Source organism: Cnephaeus nilssonii (genome assembly GCF_951640355.1).
Source record: "Cnephaeus nilssonii genome assembly, chromosome: 1".
In the NCBI taxonomy this organism is placed as follows: Eukaryota; Metazoa; Chordata; class Mammalia; order Chiroptera; family Vespertilionidae; genus Cnephaeus; species Cnephaeus nilssonii.
This window is the reverse complement of record NC_137072.1, coordinates 46,402,313-46,422,838: the sequence shown is the minus strand read 5'-3', so window position 1 is coordinate 46,422,838 and position 20,526 is coordinate 46,402,313. Positions and strand designations below refer to the sequence as shown.

Here is a 20,526-nt window from a genome sequence, read left to right as displayed (position 1 = left end):
TCAAACTATATACATTCCCAACTTGAGAACCACCTGTACTTCCATGAAAAAGATCTGAAGGAAAAATTTAAAATGCCATTTTTATCTGGATAATTTCCAATGTACCATGAGATAAAGTGAGGAAAGCATATAATCAGCTGACTTTTTATGTTTAGATAAAAACCAGTAACATCAATGTAGTGCCATATCTCTTTGCCCATATTATTTTTTAATTAAAAAAAGATACTAGGAAATGGCTTCACGCTTAAAATTTTGTCCAAAGAGGGAAATAAATTAACAATAAATAAATAAATAAATAAATAAATAAATAAATAAATAAGGAATTTCCAATTCTATGGATTTTACCACAGAAGTGATGTAAATGCACAACACTCTTGTTCCAACACTACAGATGCTGCTCTCACAGAACTACTCATGGGCACACTGGTCTCTACACAAAGTCTGTGGAAAGCAAGAACATGTGTTTTTAATGACATTTTATAAACATTCATAAGAAACAGCAGTTCCTTTCCAGAACACACTGTATTTTCTCTGTCACAATGAGAGGTTCCAGCTCAGGGACGTGTTTTAATAGTTTGTACTTACTCAGGATCTCTAAAAGGTTTTCCTGTTTCCACCCTGGTCTGCATACCTGTGTTTAAGACTAATGAACAGTCTCCTTCCTTTTAGTTGTCCTTTCCTTCTCCATTCTCCTTTCCCTAAATTATCATCTGTACTAAAAATATTTACTAATGTCATAAAAAAAGAATGGAAATTAACACACTTTAAAAAAAAGTATTATCTACTAAAGTTAAGTCGACATGGAGGCCTATTTGTATTTCATCAGAAAAACTTCTCAGAAAAGACATGGTAAATATTTTCCAAAAATATGCATGTTCATTATCATTTCATGAGAAATGAGACAGGAACAATAAAATGGAAACCATCCAGATGTCTTGTGCATAACAGAAATTCAAATATCCTTCTAATCTAATTTTAATATGAAACATATAACACAGTGGCTACAGCTCAGGCTTTGGGTGGGACAGATCTCCACTGAAGTTCCAGCTACAGCACTGAACAGCGACGCTGAAGAACTTAAAAATGTGCCAAAGTCCCCAAGAAATCTATCTCAGGATCCTTTAATTTAAACTTTTACCTTCATCACTAACTTTGAAATTAATGTAGGTCTTTCTACTTTAGAAGAATACAGACAAAAAATAATGGATTAAAAATATTTCCTAAAACAACCAAAATTCAGAGATGGGAAAAACCCTTGGGAACATTTACTGATTAGAGGATCAACTTTAGAGAAACTAAAGCCTTGGGAGGTCATATGACTTTTCCAAGGTCAGAGGATTTTAGATCTCCCCTACTCTTTACCACATCATAGAAATATGACTGAAGCCTAAAAAAACACTGAAAGAGGTCAAGGTTTAAAACAGAGACAAAAGATCCCCAGAAATCTAATTCTATTCTTAATTATAGTACATTTTACCCAACTTGTCCCTCCTTCTCAACTGCCTCCTCCCACACCCCACCCCTACACACTCATGCCTATTAAGGTAGAACTATTAATGAAATGAAAGGAATGAAGATCAAAAGAACCTTCGTTTTACAGGAGCCTTTCATCATAATTATCCCACTGATGCCTAAATTATTTCAGAGCAAATGGCCAGCACTCCCAGAAAGCAACACTGTCCCAGGCCATAAATAAGCTGGAGACCCCAACTGGATTCTAAGGGCTCTCTGCATGATTTTACACAAGTTATTAACCAACACCCCAGTGCATCAGTTTCTTAATCTTTAAGAAAAAGGGAACACTAGCACCTCTGGCTCGAGCTTGTGTACAGATTAAACAGCTGTTCCAAAGGAAACATTTGGCAGTTCCTTGGCACGAAGTAATTCTTCCAGAAACGTCAGAGCTTTCAGCATGACAATGATGACATGCCAGCCCCTTCTGTGCCAGAGTACACACACAGGAAAGCAAACTTAGCTCCATTCTTTCTGGTTACAAAGGTTAACATAAATATCTTCCCTTGAGATTACTATACTAATACTTATTTTTTAAGACAGTATTAAATTGTGTTCTATGAAGTAAGGAAATTAAACTCCACAAAATGTGGTTATTTTTTTAAAATAGTAATTGCATGGACACTAAAAATTTTAACTTAGCAAATGAAAATTTAAGCCAAAGAGATTCAGTTTCTGCATGTATATTCCTGCCTCGAAAGACAATATACACCCCTGTACATGGTTTCATTTTCTGGGGTTTTTGTTACCCACAATCAATCATATTCCAAAAATATTAAATGGAAAATCCCAGAAATAAACAAGTCGTGTTTTATTTTTTAAGTACATTTTTATTGATTTCAGAGAGGAAGGGAGAGGGAGATATAGAAGCATTAATGAGAGAAAAATCACTGATCAGCTGCCTCCTAGACGCCCCACACTCGGGATCGAGCCCACAATCTGGGCATGTGCCCTGACAGGGAATCAAACTGTGACCTCCTGGTTCATAGGTCGACACTCAACCATTGAGCCACGATGCCTGGCCAATTCATGTTTTAAATTGCACGCTATTCTTAGTAGCATGATGAAATCTTGGGCCCTCTCCCACTATCTCGCCCAGGACATGAATTACACCGTTGTCCGGCCTATCTACTCTGTATATGTTCCCCGCCTGTTAGTCACTTAGTAGCCATCTCAGTTATCAGATCAACTGTTGTGGTATCGCAGTACTTGAGTAACCCTTATTTTACTTAATAATGGCCCCAAAGTGAAAGAGTAGTGTTGCATAAACTGATGAAGCAAAAACAGATCCAGAGACAGAGAAGCATTGATCAGATCGTCAAACCTCAGAGGGAAAGTAGAGGAGGGTAGGGGTAAGGGGGAGAAATCAACCAAAGGACTTGTGTGCATGCATATAAGCCTAACCAATGGACACAGACACCAGGGGGGTGAGGGCATGAGTGCGGGGGGCAATGGGGGGTAAGGACACATATGTAATACCTTAATCAATAAAGAAAAAAAAAAAAAAAGAGTAGTGTTGCTGGCAACCAAAGAAAAGCTGTAAAGTGCTTCCGTTAAGTAAAAATTCTCAACTTCATGAAAAAGAAAAAAAAAGTATGCTAAGGTTGAAACATCTACAGTAAGAATGAATCTTCTATCTTAAAATTGTGAAAAAGAAATTCATGCTACTTTTGCCATTGTACTTCAAACAGCAAAAGTTATAACCACAGTGTGTGATAAGTGCTTGGTTAAGATAGAAAAGGTGTATCCCAATGGCTAGTGTTGGCCCACACACCAAAGGGTCACTGGTTTGATTCCCTGTCAAGGGCACATACCCGGGTTACAAATTCAATCCCTGACCCATTGGGGCAGGTTCGGGAGCCAACCAATTGATGTGTCTCTTTCACATCAATGTTTCTCTCCCTTTCTCTCTTTCCCCCTCCTTCCCTTCTTCCACTCTTTCTAAATATCAATGGAAAAAATATCCTCAGGTGAGGATTAACAAAAAAAAGAGAAAACGTGCTCCAACTGATGGCTACATGCTATTCCAGAAAGCACTAAGCCTAAATGAAGACTTCAGCAAGGATACTCTGAAACAAGTAACCATATTCACATAACTTTTATTATAATACTAGAGGCCCGGTGCACGAAATTCGTGCACGGAGGGGGGTTGTCCCTCAGCCCAGCCTGTACCCTCTCCAATATGGGACCCCTCGAAGGATGTCCGACCGCCCATTTAGGCCCGATCACTGGGATTGGGCCTAAATGGGCAGTCGGACATCCCTCTCACAATCCAGGACTGCTGGCTCCCAACTGCTTGCCTGCCTGCCTTCCTGATTGCCCCTAACCGCTTCTGCCTGCCAGCCTGATCACCCCCTAACCACTCCCCTGCCAGCCTGTTTGCCCCCAACTTCCTTTCTCTGCCGGCCTGGTCACTACTAACTGCCCTCTCCTGCAGGGTTGATCACCTCTAACTGCCCTCCCTTGCAGGCCTGGTCCCTCTCAACTGCCCTCCCTTGCAGGCCGGGTGCCTCCCAACTGCCCTCCCCTGCTGGCCATCTTGTGGTGGCCATCTTGTGTCCACATGGGGGCAGGATCTTTGACCACATGGGGGCAGCTATATTGTGTGTTGCAGTGATGATCAATCTGCATATTACTCTTTTATTAGATAGGATAGAGGCCTGGTACAGGGGTGGGGGCCAGCTGGTTTGCCCTGAAGGGTGTCCTGGATCAGGGTGGGGGTTCCCTTGGGGCATGGGGCAGCATGAGCGAGGGGCCTGTGGTGGTTTGCAGGCCGGCCACGCCCCCTGGCAACCCAAGCGGAGGCCCTGGTATCTGGAATTTATTTTCCTTCTACAATTGAAACTTTGTAGCCTGGAGTGGAGCCAAGCCTGGGGCTCCCTCTGAGGCTGGCAGCCATTTGTGTTGGGGTTATAATTGAAACTTTGTAGCCTTAAGCGGGTGGCCCGGCCAGGGTGTGCGGAAAGCTTTGCTTCCCCTGTTGCCGGCGGCAACCCTGGCCTGCTCTCTCAAGCTCCATTCTGCCGCCATTTGTTTGAATTTGTTTACCTTCTATAATTGAAACTTTGTAGCTTGAGTGGAGGCTTAGGCCTGGCAAGGGCAGGCGAAAAGCTTGGCTTCCTCTGTTACCTAGGAAACCTTGCTCTCTGTGGCTGTAGCCATCTTGGTTTGGGTTAATTTGCATACTCGCTCTGATTGGATGGTGGGCGTGGCTTGTGGGTGTGTCAGAGGTATGGTCAATTTGCATATTGTCTATTATTAGATAGGCTACTAGAGGCCCAGTGCACGAAATACATGCACAAGTGAGATCCCTTGGCCTGGCTGGGGCTTGCTGGCTGCCGGACAGGGCCAGAGGGCTGTGGGGAGGTTGGCTGTGGGAGTGCACTGACCACCAGGGGGCAGTTCCTGCATTGTCTGCCCCCTGGTGGTCAGTGTGCATCATAGCAACTGGTTGACAGGTCTGTTCAGTTGTAATGGTTGCTTAGGCTTTTATTTATATACATATAGTTATAGGTGTTCTATTCTAGTATTATTATTGTTAATCTTAATATTATTATTGTTACTGAGCCTAAGTTATAAATTAAAGTTTATCATAAATACATTTGTAGAGGAAAAAACAGGGTACATAGAGTTCGATACTATCCATGGTGTTAGGCATCCACTGGATGTCTTGGAACGTATCCCCCTTAGATAAGGTAAAATACTGTATATACCAGTAAAATACATATACATTCTGATAATTTTAGAACAAGTGCATTGCTGGCCTTTGAAAAAGTCCCAACTACCTTGCTTAAAATAATTTCCCTATTATTAATGTAATTTATTCATCCCAGAATATATCTGTGTCAATATAACTGTTCTGATCTCAATTTATTTTTTCATTTTCTAAACTACAAAAGCAAGTTATTACAGGACAACAGACCACAGTTTTCATTTATTTAAAGACACCAAACAAAAGAAATCTTTATTGCTCTGCAAGTTGAAGTAACTTCTAGGCCCAAACCTTCTATGACACTACTCCCCTGTCAGGCATCACTGGCAGTTCTAAAGCGGCTCAGACATCTGTCTGGTGAATATATGGAGCTCTACATTATAGAAGGTGGTTAATTTAACTGAGAGAGAAATTACACATCCCCTAGCATTTTGATCTTCTTAAAAAGCTCTGAACTTGTTTATTTCATAACTAAGTGCTATTATTCCTAATGGCCAAAGCATTCTCTAGTAACAATTCGGGTACCCTGGGAGTCTGACTAACCCTTTCAGGCCATTATGGCACTATTGAAAACACGAGAGCCTAGAACCTAATTACAGTGCATTAAATAGTCTTACTGCTCTCAAGTGTTAATGAGGCAGGCAAAGTGACCAATTTTCTATCAAGGAGTATAGGAATTTGTTTTCAAATGTTACTTGGACTTTTTTTAGATTTTCACAGTGGCTACTCCAGTTTTAAAAGGTAAAACTTCAAGATTTAAATAATACTGTAGAAATTAAAGAAATACAGCCAGCAACCAGTTTCTTTCTAACTGAAACATGTTCTCTGATGCAATTGCTAATGTTTGTTCAGTCATGTCAAAGTTAAAAACTGGAACTATGATGACAGGATATTACAGTTTCCCAAAGTTTGCACATATGTTCCCTGGGAACAAAGAAGTAATTTCATAACAAATAAAACAACCCTAAAACTTCCTAGCAAAATCATACTTTAAATGTGTCTAAATTGATATAGTATACACATGGAAGACATACTGACTGACCATAAATTAAAACAGATTTCTTTGTTTAAAAAAAAAATAGGTACTGACCATGTCAAAAAACAAAACAGCTATTTCTCAAGGTACTGGAAATGAGTAAGAAGAAATTTTTAAATATCTAAACAACAAAAATGTATAGAAAATAACTACTGAAATTCTTTATAAATTTCTGTATTACATACATCAGAAAACTACAGACTTTTAAAAAATTTTTTCCAGATAGCTACAGTTTCCTACATGTTTTTAATAATTACTTCTGTTGATCTTATAAAAATATCAAGTACAGATGACAAATGTTTAAACTGTTATAAAATCACTCACTCCTTTGTGATAGAAATTTCAATTCCTGCACAGTAATTTAAAGTTACTGTATTAGATATTTTAAAGTTATTTAAGTAGAAGGTGACCACACACACACACACACGACATTCTAATATGTACCAAATAAGATAATCTCCAATGCATTTTCTGGAAAATTTTTTGGAAAATTTACCAGCCAACAATGAAAAAGAAAAACAAAAAAAGGAGGACATGAAAGAATCTAAGAAAGAGTACAACTAATAAGCCAGGAGGGCAATAAAAAACCCCCACAATAATAGCTATGCAGAGGGATCAGCAGAACAGCCTATCCAACACTGCTCATTCAATAAATAGTATGATAAACTACATGAATAATATTCACATAAATCCTATAAGTGCAATTCAGTGCTTTCCAAGTTTCAGATTCAGGAGTCAAAACATAAAAAAAAAAAACAGTTATAGGTAAAGAACAGAACTTCAAACATTATTCATTTTGACGCTGTAGAACTAATAGTGTGGCTGAGTGAAGCTAGGTAGTAAGGGGCAGAGAAGTACAGAAACCTCAATGTCCTAGTTCCATCCTGGGCAGCTTCCAGTTATTGTTTAAAATTAATGAAGCAACAAATGTAGCTCAAAGTGTAATATTTAGAATTAAGATAACAGAAGAAGAAATATGGTAACAAAATTGAGAAATGTATAAAAAGTTAATTTCCTAATCGTCCAAAGCAGCAACTTGAGTCAAGAGGGAAAAGACATGAATTAAGAAATCGAAGTGTAAGTACACTGCTTACAGAAAGGAAGCAAACACTCAGAGAACTGAAGCCACAGGGTGAAGATGTTATGAGCAGTAAGACTGAGGGTGGAAGTGGAAGGAGAACTTCGGTTTTCAGTTTATATACCTTTTTTAGTCTTCTGAGTTTTATTTCCAAGTATTATGATTATTTTTAGATTTAAAAATGCCATCCAAAATCCTATTTGTGATTTTAGAAAGTAAATGTGGGAAGAACACAAAAGAATAAATTTTCAAAGTTGCTTGACTTAATAATAAATATAGTTGATTAATTTTCAAAGATATATAGTAGAGAATGGCACCAAAATTTACTACCTATTAGCTAATATTTATTTAATCAATGAACCCAAACATACATATTTTCCTTTATAATAAAACTAGAGGCCCGATGCACAAAATTCGTGCAAGGGGCTCAGCCCCTGCAGCCCCTGCTGCCTCGGCCCATCACAGTCCTGGCTGCCTCGCGGCCCCGCCCACTGGTCGTTCTGGAAGGTCATCCCGCTGTCTGGTCTAATTAGCATATTAGCTCTTTATTATGTAGGGTCATAAGTTGCTGTAATAGGCATAATCATAAAATTGGTTCCTTTATTTGTTTCTGAGGCTTCCCACCCTGATCAAGGTTCTATTATAAACCTGCAACATCATATAAAATAAGCCATGTGCTTATAATACGTAAGCTCCCCATGAATTATAAGATAGATACCTTTGGAAGATGAATTAATTATTATGATACAAAAATGTTATTAAACATTGTAATCAAATCATAACTGGCTTTTTCCTTAAACTTAAAAAAATTCCTTCACGTATTTAGGAAGCTTTCAAGCCCTCTAATTACTGAGAATCACTCAGCTCTCATCCTCTCTAATTCCCCTTTGGCAGGTGCTAATGAAAACACAGACAACACAGCAGGCTAAGGAGTGAAGAAAGAAAAATAAGATTAGGATAATTTTTGTCCACTAACACTTCCTTCATTAAGCAGCAGGACAACAGAAATTCTGTTGTCTGAAATAGTTGAGAGAACAGCTGTATGATGTTTGAAAGATAGGATAAATATAAAACAAAACTTGTATTTAAATTAAAAATAAAAGCTGCTACATATGATCACTTAGAATTCCAGACTTATGATTTTTTTTTTAAATTGTACTGCAATTTCTTCAGCCTTTCAATTTGTGCCTACATCTATTTCTTCCTTGGGTCACTTAAGTAAAAGACAAAAGAAAATGGAATAAAGATATGAGGAATGTATTATAATAATTTGAAGATAAAAAAAATGAGAAGTAAAAAGAAACCACTTACATACAGAATTTATTTTACAAAATCTAGATATATGCGAGTACTTAAAATATTACCCAGTGCAAACAATATGTAAATATCCTTGAAGTAAATTATTTCCCTCCCTTCCCATACCTTACTCATTCTGGAAATAAACACCAGACACAATGTCAGCATACTATATTAGAGCAAAATATGCCAATAATTCTTGTCTTGTAATTTTAGGATTTTAAAAACGTATGAAGAATTGTATTTTTCATGATTAAGATAATACATGTGTTGCCTTTTATTAGAATAAAAAAGAGTATTATCCTTTCAAAACAATAATTTGTTTTACTTACTCCAGTTTTCATCTCAAACTAAGTAAGCTTCAGTGTTTCTGTTTGTCTTTTTGTACAAGAATGCACAAAAAGAATTTAAATGATGACTAAATGCAGTCATCTCCACTCTGGGTACAAACAGGAGTAAAGTGAAAGAGACCTCAAATCTTTCATTCTAGGCCTTAGGGCACTCAAGGAGTAAGGTGCTTAGCCTATGTAATCTGATTTCAATACCACTAGTTAGAAATACTACAAACGACTACAGTCATGTATGAATTGCTTTGTATAGTACTATTGATGGACAATGGACTTCACAATCAAGCAGAAATGAGTTCAAATCATGGTTTTCCTATTTACTAGATGTACAAGTTGGAAAAGTTATTTAAATCCTTTGAGCACCAAAGGGTAAAGGGCATCAAATATATGGTGACAGAAGATCTGACTTTGGGTGGTGGGCATACAATGCAATTTGCAGATATGTATTATAGAACTGTACACTTGAAACCTGTATGATCTTATTAACCAATGTTACCCTGATATTTAATTTCACAAAAATGGAATGATAATATGTACTAGAACAGGCACCAATGCTTTGGCACATGCTAGGGATTTTAAAATGTTAAATCACCCAGCCAGTGTGGCTCAATGGTTGAGTGTCAACCTATGAAACAGAAGGTCATGGTTTGATTCCTGATATAGGACATGCAGGACAGGCAGACAATCAATGATTCTCTCTCATCATTGATGTCTCTCTCTCTCTCTCTCTCTCTCTCTCTCTCTCTCTCTCTCTCTCTCTCCTCTCTGAAATTAAAAAAAAATTTTTTTTAAATGTTAGCCCTAGCCAGTTTGGCTCAGTGAATAGAGCGTCATCCTGCGGATCAAAGGGTTCCGAATTTGATTCTGGTCAAGGGCAAGTACCTTGGTTGCAGGCTCCTCCCCGGGCTGGGCCCTGGTTGGGCTCATGTAGGAGGCAACCAATCGATGTGTTTCTCTTACATTGATGTTTCTCTCTGTCTTTCCCTCTCTCTCCCACTCTTCCTAAAAGTCAATGGAAAAATATCCTTGGATGAGGATTAACAAAAAACAAAACAAAAATGTTAAATCACATCTCCAACTGTACTATGCTAATGGCTAATTTACTCCGCCTAAAGACTAGTTTCATTCAGGTTCTCAGATCTCCAGTTTAAAGCAGCATCCTTTATTAGTCTTTCATGACTTCAGTGTGCCACTTCACAACTAATTTATTTTGGAGGACATTGCACCATTTGATTATAAGTTCTCATTTGAGAAGCAGTTAATGTATTAAAATATTTTTAAACTGCACATTTATTTACTCTTCTTACATATGCATGTATAAGAAACATGATAATAAACAAATCAGGGTAAAATAATGAGACAGACAAGATACATTTGGTTTATAAACTCATGTCTCCTATTTTAAGTGTAGTTCCATGTTTTTGTTTTTGTTTGTTTTTATGTTTTCATTGGTTTCAGAGAGAGGAAGGGAGAAAGATAGAAACATGATGAGAGAGATTCATTGATCAGTTGCCCCCTACCCAGGACCAAGCCCGAAATCTGGGCATTTGCCCTGACCAGGAATTGAACAACCTCTGGATCATAGGTCAGTGCTCAACCACTGAGCCACACTGGCCCAAATTGTAATTCCATGTTTTAGTTTTGACCCTGAGGTTACATGAAATCACCCTATCAGCTCCCTTCCTTTCTCAATTACATGCAAGAATAACATAAAATTTCTTTTTGCTGTTCCATGTGCAAAAAAAAGGTTTTAAATGCACATAAGTTAAGGAAAGTTAACATATAAATATTGAGTTTCAGTCAAATCAGAAAGAATAAAGTTTGCAGCTGAGATAAGATGTGAAGTCTAGAAGAAACCAGGATCTTAAATGAGAATGAAACTGAAAGCAAAAAGGCTAGAAAAATAGAGGAAAAAAGTGGTCAAAGAATAATAATAGTGGCATACAGTCAATCCTTGTATGTGACAGTCAGATGTTTTAAGTAAATCACTTCTGTTAACAAGTAGGTGCATTTATCTCCACAGATGAGCAAACTGAAATTCGGAAAGGTTGAATGATCTACCCAGTCACTCAGATGAAAGCAGCACAGCCATAACTTAGACTGAAGTCTGACTCCAAAGAAAGTCAGTTCTTCAACACAGCAAGCAATTTCTGGAACTCAAATTTCTGGGACATCAAAATTTTGTCAGAGGGCAGTTATCTTTCCCTTCATTTGTACAGGACAGAACAAAAACCAGGTGTAGAAACAACTTGTGTCCTTGATAAACACTTAGTTTTTCCCATTACTCCAATGAACAAAAGAGAGATTCAAGAAAGAAAAAGGGAAGGGAGGAAAGGAAGAGAGAAGGGAACCCATGGAATGCACTTTCTTAGTGTGAAGTATCATGTGTCTGTCTACATCCTTTTTTCTCTCTTGTTCCTCCTAGCAATATGATACAACTCAGACACAATCACAGTCGGATGCTCTTTAAATTCAATGGAGAATAAATAAAATACAAAACATATAAATTTAACTCCCAAATACCTACAGTATGTTTTACATAAGTCCCTTTTAAATTCTAAGAATTCCTGATTTATTTCTGTTTCTGCAAAGTTATAGACTTACCATGAAACTTTGAGGCATCTGGATCATTCACATTGATAGCAATTAATTTCCAATCTGTTTCACCCTGATCAATAAGAGCCAAAATCCCAAGGATCTTCACACAAATAACCTCTCCACGAGAAAGAACCTTTAAAGAGAAAAGAAACTGAGCATTTACAAAGCTTTAGAGAAGTTTACTCATATCTCATAAAAAATCCATGAAAGATGAAAAGCACTATAAACTGAAATTTAATAAAGGTTTAATAATTTAAAATAATGTAAAAACAGTCATAAAACCTTTTATGAAATGCCTATTAAAATTAAGTATCTGGATCCCTTTTTAGAAATTGAAGTTATTTATAGATCTTGAAATTTAATGTACTAAGCCTAGAAACTCACACTAAGCAGAAAATAAACCCATGTATATCATTACAAACTATAATCCTGGCTTCTGCTGCTTGGGGGTAAAAAGAGACCCTAGAATCCTTTTAAATTGCTTCACAGTACCTTTTTCACAAAGCACATTTTTCAGTTACTATTGAAAAGTAAATTTTTAACATGTTAGACTATAATCTTAAGAAGATAATGGATGACAATGAAAGAACTACTAGTACTTTAAAGATACAGACAAAAAAGTCTTAGTAAAATGTTTTTAAAAGGTTTAAAGAGAAACCAAGAAATAGCATGATGTTTAAGCAAATGTTTCATGTGCTAAAAACAATTTATTTCAGTGGTTCCGTCAAACTGTCTATGCCACGTTTATATGCATGCATTCTTCCTATATCCTTTTCTTTTTAAAGGTTTAATCAGCCATAGAATTTCACTGCAAGCTGAAATATGAACACATGTTTCAGAATTCCTTCATGATTCAAAATACAGCTTTACATTTGGAAAGCAAGGTATGCAAAAGAAAGTCACTTTTGTGTCTTGAAATTATTTGAGAGAAAAACACTAGACCTTAAACCATAAAGTCAAATAAATCCTTTTAGAATATTTGCAAAATAAAACTAAAATCTTAATATAAATCTGTATGAAGTTGTAATTAGTTTACACAAGAGATTAATGAGACTGCATAAACTAAACTGAAATCTCATTTTGGGGGGAATATACACAAATATATTAACCAGACTCTTACATGTTTAGACTCTATTCAGTATCCAGCACCATATCAGATACTACGTATATACACAGAAAGGTCCCTGTTCTGAAAGGTTACGATCTTGTTGAGAGATCTACACACCACACGCCAGGAAATCTGTTCAAAATTATCATCTATAATAATAAAAGTATAATATGCTAATTAGACTGGACTGGACGGCCGAACAGTGGATGACCTTCCAGACGACCTTCCAGATGAAGCGGGGGCTGCGAGGGCCAAGCCCCTTGCATGAATTTCGTGCATCGGGCCTCTGGTATCACGTAATCACCAATGAAAAGGCTAGCTACATTGTTTAATGAAGTGACAAACTAGATAACTGGTTCTCAACCACGGGCAATTTTGCCCTCTAGAGGACACTGGCAATGTCTGGAGATGTTTTTGGCTGTCAACTGGGGAGGCATTACTAGCATCTAGTGGGAAGAGGCCAGGGATGCTGCAGGACAGTCCCCTATAATAGAATTATCCACCCAAATGTCAACATTAAACCAGAATATAAATTCACTTGACCATTTATAATCAATACTACATTTCCACAAAAAATAACGAGTCAATATGTTTTTCAGTAATGATGTATCAAACATCTATATATATTAAGCTTTCTATATAAAATGTAAAAGTATGCTTTCAAGATTAATTACATATGCCTTATTAAAAACCACTTATGTATATTTGAAACCTTTAATTTTATTCTACATATTTAGTGACTTTGGCAGGTTTATTAAAAAACCTCTATATCAAGTTTTCTTTAAGTGATTCCTTTGTTTTGTCAATAACAAATTACTGTTACTAAGTCAAATCATTTTCATATGAGTTCTCTCAGTTAATAATCTCAATAATTGCATGCTCATTTACACATTTTTACATAAAATTTAAAATTTTTAAGTGAAAATAAGATACTTCTGCTTCACCTTTAAACACCCACTTAATATCTGCATAATAATTTAAATTAACATAATAATTCGCACTTGCTATGAACTGAATGGCCCCAGGGATTATGCCCTCAGAATAAGAGTTTTCTACTACATAAAATGTTCCATCAGTGTAATGTTATTTAATTTAGTAACTTTCACTTATCAGGAAATAGTACATGTGAAAGTGACTAACATACATAGCATAGGGTCTGAAACATAGGAAGTACTCATTAAAATATTTACATTCTTCCTTCCTTCAAATCTATTAATTTTAGACACACTTTATTACTCCTCTGGGGAGAAAATGTCTGAAAGATAAATTCCTAAACTATAGCTTACATTTTAAAGAAAGCTAACTCTCTGCTATAGTTCTGCTGGAGAGATACAGAAACTACAGACACACACACACACACACACACACACACAGGAACTCTAGCCCCTTTGTCCCTATCTTACCTTATAATAGAGAAACATGCAAATTGACCGCACCTCCGCTATGCCCACGATTGGGCCGGCAGGAGGCTGGGGGCGGGACTCCGGGTGGCATATCCGCCTTTGAGAAGATCAAGATGGCGGTGCCCAGTGGCCGGGCCCATGCCGCCGCTCCCGGGGGTGCCTGGGCGATCGGCACCCCGGGGGGGGGGGGGGGGGGCGTGGCCGGACCCATGCCGCCGCTCCCCGGGGTGCCTGGGGCGATCGGCACCCTGGGGGGGCGTGGCCGGGCCCATCGGCACCCAGGGGGCATGGCCGGACCCATGCCACCGCTCCCGGGGGTGCCTGGGGCGATCGGCACCCTGGGGGACGTGGCTGGGCCCATCGGCACCCCGGGGGGGCGTGGCTTGGCCCATGCCGCCGCTCCCCGGGGTGCCTGGGGCCATCGGCACCCCGGGGGGGCGTGGCCGGGCCCATTCCGCCCCTCCCGGGGGTCCCGGGGCAATCGGCCACCAGGGGGGGCGTGGCCCGGCCCCTCCCGCCCCTCCCGGTGGTCCGGGGGTCGATTGGACACCTGGGGGGCGTGGCCGGCCCCTCCCGCCCCTCCCAGGGGTCCCGGGGGTCGATCGGATACCTGGGGTGGCATGGCCGGCCCCTCCCGCCGCTCCCGGGGGTCCCAGGGGCCAAGGCTTTCCGGCCCTTGGGCACCAGCGGGGAGCCTGCACCGATCGCAGGAAACCACTGGGGGTCAGCTCCTGTGATCGGTAGCAGGGAGGCTGGGTGCAGCGAGCCCAAGGCCAGGAAAGCCTGGGGCGGAGGCTTTCCCGGCCTTGGGCACCAGTGGGCAGCCTGCATGGATCGCAGGAAACCACTAGGGGTCGGCTCCTGCGATCCTTAGCAAGGATGTTGGGTGCCGCTGAGCCCAAGGCCACCGCCCGGGGCCAAGCCCCGACCCTGAAAAAGGCAGAAGGCGGTGGCCACAGCCAAGGCCTGGGTCCCTGGTGCCGGCAGAAAACTGATGCAGGCAGCCAGGTGAATGAAGGTCTATTGCACGAATTTTCGTGCAAACGGGCTACTAGTCTGTGTATAAAACCAGAAATACAAGTTGGATAGAAATCTCTCCTGCAAGAAAGGAGTAAGACAGAGAGAAGAAAAATAAGGGGGGCAGAGAGGATGTGGAGAAGAAGAGAAAAAGAAATGGAAGAACAGAAGGAGAAGAAGAAAGAGAAATCTAAGAGGATGATGAAAAAGAGGAGGAACAGAAAAGGAGAATGAGGAAGAAGAAGAAAAAGAAAACAAGAGAAACAAAATAATAATGGTAAATAAAGTGAAAAAAAAATCAGAGGATACTGTTTCCTAAACAATAATCTAGAAGCCTAAAATTGCCAATAGGCGTTACCAGAGATAACTAATTTAATCTTAACTAGACTAAGATTCAAGTAATAGTTCAGTGTGCTTTTCTACCTGCCAGGCATATGCTACCTGCCAGGCACTGAGCTATACACTGCAATGCTGAGTCCCATCCTCACAGAGCTAGCTCTCACCTCATAGAGGAGGCAATTAAACAAACAGACCACAGTTAGCACTAAGGGAGTACCTAACAAAGACCAAATATTTTAGTTGGGGGGTAGAGGGCAACAAAGGAAGGCTTCCAAGAGGAAGCGATATTTTAGCTGAGATCTGAAGGATGAGCAGGGGAGGTGAAAAAAAAGAAAAAGGGGGGAAGTAACAAAGTGAAGAAGGAAGGAGGTTCCATTCTACAGAGGGAATATTGTGTGCGAAGGCCTGGCTGTCAGGGAGAGCAGATGCACTACAGGAAGTGAAAGATGGGTGCAGCTGGAGGGTGGCCTGCAAACGGGGAGTGCCAGGAGAGGAAGCCAGGTGCTAAAAAGAGCAAAGCAGGAGGCGTCTGGAATAAATGATGGTAGGAAAAGAAGGCTCAGAGAGGAAACTGGTCAGTAGCAGGAATAATTAAGTGAGAAAAAATAGGGGCTTGACAAAGCTAGCTGCAGTGAGAATAAAAAGAAGTAGTTTAAAGGCTATTTGGAATACAGAATCTATATTTCATGATTAACAGATGAAGAAAAGCAAAGAATGATCAAGATGACTCCTCAATTTGGGGGACTGAAAATACTGAGGAGTTACAGGAGAGCAGGGAAGAATGAACTGTTTTGGACACAGTGAGTTTGAGATGTATGGGAGACATCCAAGGGCAGAATCGGGCAGCTGACTATACAGGTCTGAGCTGGAGATACTAATTTGAGAGCAAAACTAGGAGTGCTTGGGATGGGATCGCCAAGGGAGTTCTTAGTTGGGACAGGGGCACAACCCTCAAGCGCACCAATCCTAAGGAACAGGCAGAAGAAAAGGAGCTTGCAAAAGAAACCAGTAAGGAACCAGAATTAGAGACTATCCGAGCGATTATGACACAATCAAAGTAAAGTGAAGAGACTGTCTCAGGAAGAAAGACAAGGTTAACAGTAACAAGTTAGACACGTGGACGAAAAAGGGGCCACACATTAAAACTGACAAGCTCAGGGGAGGCCCGCAGGGCAGGCCTGACAAACTCGGAGACCAAAAGTAACCCCACAGGATGGTCTGAAATAAAAGCTTCCTAAGAAAAATCAAGTCTTGGTGCGTAGTCCCTTGTCCTAGGCTGGTATCTTCCTTGACAAAGGTCAATCTTTACCTTAACTGAGCTGGTCCATTGTCTTTTTGCATCTGCCATAGCAAACCTTTGGAATGTCAGTCATTTCTTTTTTCCAGACCCTTCAGGGCACAACCACCGAACCAGAGCAGAGACCACACAACTGCTCATTGTTATCATCATGTTAATTGTTGACTATTAACTATCCCATACCCACCAATATAAAAGGAGTGTGTGTCTATCCCTTTTACTTTCTATCCAATCCCGGAGATCCACCCCGGCCCCTAGCTTTGCTTTCTCCTGCTTCCCTAATCTATCTATCATCAATGAATTTCATGTAACTCCTTCACATCTCTTTTGATTGTAATGTATAAAACAGGTTTAAAACTGCCATTCTCTGGAGCATTTTCTCAATCCATTATCATCAGTTTGGCTCAAATAAACTCAAAATTCATATAAGTTTGGACATTTCTTACGTCAACATGAAATAGGCCTCTTGGATTTGGCTAAAAAAATTACCAGGGACCTTAGTGAGAGCAGTTTCATGGAAATAATGGCAGGATGAAAACAATTCTGAAATAGGTTGAAGATTAAGTGGGAAACTTTTTATAAGCCTTCGTGCGAAGGGAAGGAAGACAGGAGACATACTGAAGGAAGACAACAAAGAAAGGTAAGTTATAAATACAGGACAAAATAAAGATAGAAAAATACTGTCACTCAGAGGCAAAAAGGAAAGCACTGGTCTTGGACAAGAAAAGGCAACTCTCCCAGGCCCAGACGAAAGGGAGAAGTGTTTGCAGGCACAGGTAGTTTGGCAGTCTAAGGGGGAAAGGTGAGGGAATTCTCATCTGTTGGTTTCTCTGAGCTCAACAAGATTAAAGACAAGACATTGTGCTGGGAATGAGAACAAAGTGCAAGGAGCTGAATGTCTATAGTAAATAACAATTATTAGCAATAACTGCAGTAGAAAATAGAAAAAAGATTTGACCAAGGACTCCCAGAATTCTATGGGTAGCAGCAACCTTGACACTGTAGGTCTTGCTTTCCCTAGGACTTGGCAACCTTGAAGTAGGCACACACAAAAAGAGTGCCCGTGGCTTTCATTGGTTTTGAATTTTCCAGTGTCTAAATCCATGTTCATGTTTTGAGTTTCAGCTCAGATAATGGGCAAGGAAGCCGAAGACAGGACTTGGCAAAATGTTTCTGTAAAAGCTCAGGCAGTAAATACTTTAGACTTTGCAGGTTATGTGGTCTCTGCTACCATTCCTCAGACAATGCGTAAACAAAGGGGTGTAGCTGTGTAATTTATAAAAACAGGTGGTGGGCTAGATTTGACCCGCCACTGGGCTATAGTTTACCAATCCCCAGTTTAAGAGAAGGAAGTAAAAACACAAAAAGGTACTGATACCAGAGGGATCGATGGGCTAGAACTCTGAAGAACTGAAGAACTGGTGGCTTCCACAGAGAACTGAAATTTTATGGCATGAATAAACTAGACCGTGTTAGAATAACACAGTCTATACAACAAACCTTTGAGCCGATTTCACAAACATCAATAGGATCATCATCTCCACAGCAGTCTGTGCTCTTATCGTTTCTGTGGGGATCTTCCCAAGTCTAAAAGAAAGGGGGGAGGGGAGAGAAGCAGAAATATAGGTTAATACTCACTATAATGTATTGTAACCTTTCCACACGGTCATGACGTTTTATAGATAGCCATAGTCCAAAGGAAAATTCTCAGAAATTACATAGGCTCGATGCCAACATGCCAGTACATCCTCAAGCACAATAATACTTAAAGCCTATTTATAGTATTTCCTCCCCTCGGTCTTTCATTTGTTTGTATAATCACATCTGAAAGTGGGTGGTATTTCCAAACATAATCTTCTTCCAAGTTTTGTCAGTGTCTAAATCCATGTTCACGTTTTGAGTTTCAGCTCGGATGTTCCCACTGCCTATGCCCTGTTCCCACCGACTGCCCGAACCGCTGCTTCCATTGCTCACTGCTCCTCTGACAAGGAACCAGCACTGGGCCTGCCTTTCTGTGTCTGAAAACAATCTATGAATATTAGCCAATATGTTTGTCATCACCGTGCTCTGGTCCTTAGTTCTCTTTAAAACATCACTGCCCTGTACTGAGCTGTACATGTAAGTGCTTCTTGAAAACTCCTTCCTGATTAAGCAGGATTCTTGTCAACAAGTCCAAGGAAGTAGGATCTCCTCAGTTACTCCCTGTTCTTTACCAGCTTTAATTTGGAGCAAGAGCCTCTACCAGCAGTGTCACTATTGGCAGCTAACATCAGTAGCCAACAGTGTCATCATTGAGACAATATGACTGAGAACTCAATATGGGGCTAAGCACTTGGCTTTGACCATCTCATTCAAAATTCGCAATCACCTTGTGGGGTAGGTGGTAGGATGACAGAGGTGAACAAACAGACCGGGAGCGATGTGGTCACTGGTCCCAGGTTACAAAGCTACTAAGTGGTACTAAATGATACTTGGGGACAAGGAACCAAATTTATAAAAAAGGCCAAAATAATAAACACAACAATCATATATTAAGACTGAAGAAATCTTGAATTTAGTGATTCTAGTCCTTGAACATCATCCAGATGGGTCCTCTAAGTATTCACTCAGAAACATCGTGGGAAGACAAAGATGACTTTTGTCCAGGCCAAACTCAGGTCTGAGGAAGGCACTATTGCTAGTGTGGGAGAAGGTACTAAGGTGAAACAGTCTAGACAGCTGAAGGTCAGAAATAATGATGGCACTCTGATGAATCACAAGCTAAGTGGAGAGACTGCTACTTACACAGTGTTCTGCTGCTTAAACGTTCTTGCAAGCACGGTTGGCTTGGTAACTGCTTGAACAAAATCATGCTGTTACAAGACAAATCCTAAGAGCAAAAACCCACACATATCTACGAAACAAATGCAACTCACACAATGCATTTATTAATTTGTTCATCCCACAAATATTTACTGAGTGCCTACTGTGCTCTAAGCACTAAGCTGGGCAGTTGGGAGACATCAGTGAACAAAACAGATAGAATCCTTCATAAAGTCTGCATTCTAGCTGGAAGAATTAACAATAAACACAAATAACTAAATTACATAGCATATTAGATGTTGGTAGGTGTTGTGGAAAAGGGAAAGAAATAAAGCATGAAAGATGGAATGAGAGTACAGGAGGCAGAGTTAAAACTGTAAAGGATGCACAGGGCAGACATCAGGAAGATTGCTCCTGAGCAATCATGTAAGGGGGAGGCCATGTGCACATCTGGGAAAGAGTGAATGTGCAGGCCTGAGGCAGGAGCATGCCTGAGGTACCAGAGGATTGTGAGATGATCACTGTGGCAGTGATGGAGCAGGAGGAGAAGGATGAGGGGAAGTTGGAGATGAGACCAAAAATGCAAATGGAGCCTTGGCCAGTGTGGCTTAGTTGATTGAACATTATCCCATGCACTGAAAGGTTACCGGTTTGATTCCCAATCAGGGCACATTGTGAGTTGCAGGTTCAATCCCCAGTCAGGGTACATACAGGAGGCAACCAATCAATGTTTCTCTCACATTGATGTCTCTCTCTCTCTCTCTCTCTCTCTCTCTCTCTCTCTCTCTCTCTCTCTCCCTCTCTCTCTCTCATATCAATAAAAACATATATATTTTTTTAAAAATGTAAATGGGACCAGGGGCTGGCTTCCATATTAACAGGCTCATTCTGTCTTAATATGTACAAGGAAGCTATTTATCCTTTCCCATAAAAAAAAAAAACTAACCTAATTTCTACTTTTTATAAACATTAATTTATTTG

General features: G+C 39.9%; 1 protein-coding gene across 2 annotated transcripts in view; it reads right to left on the bottom strand.

Annotated features, from left to right (window-relative positions):
- Window positions 1-20,526, bottom strand: part of PPA2 (inorganic pyrophosphatase 2) — an 81,285-nt gene that overhangs the window by 31,821 nt on the left and 28,938 nt on the right. For both annotated transcript variants that reach the window (XM_079769397.1, XM_079769398.1), the window contains 2 exons: window positions 18,244-18,330; window positions 11,586-11,712 (listed from right to left, as the gene is read on the bottom strand). In XM_079769397.1, the coding sequence (XP_079625523.1) occupies window positions 11,586-11,712; window positions 18,244-18,330 (214 nt within the window). The remainder of the gene's footprint in view (window positions 1-11,585; window positions 11,713-18,243; window positions 18,331-20,526) is intronic.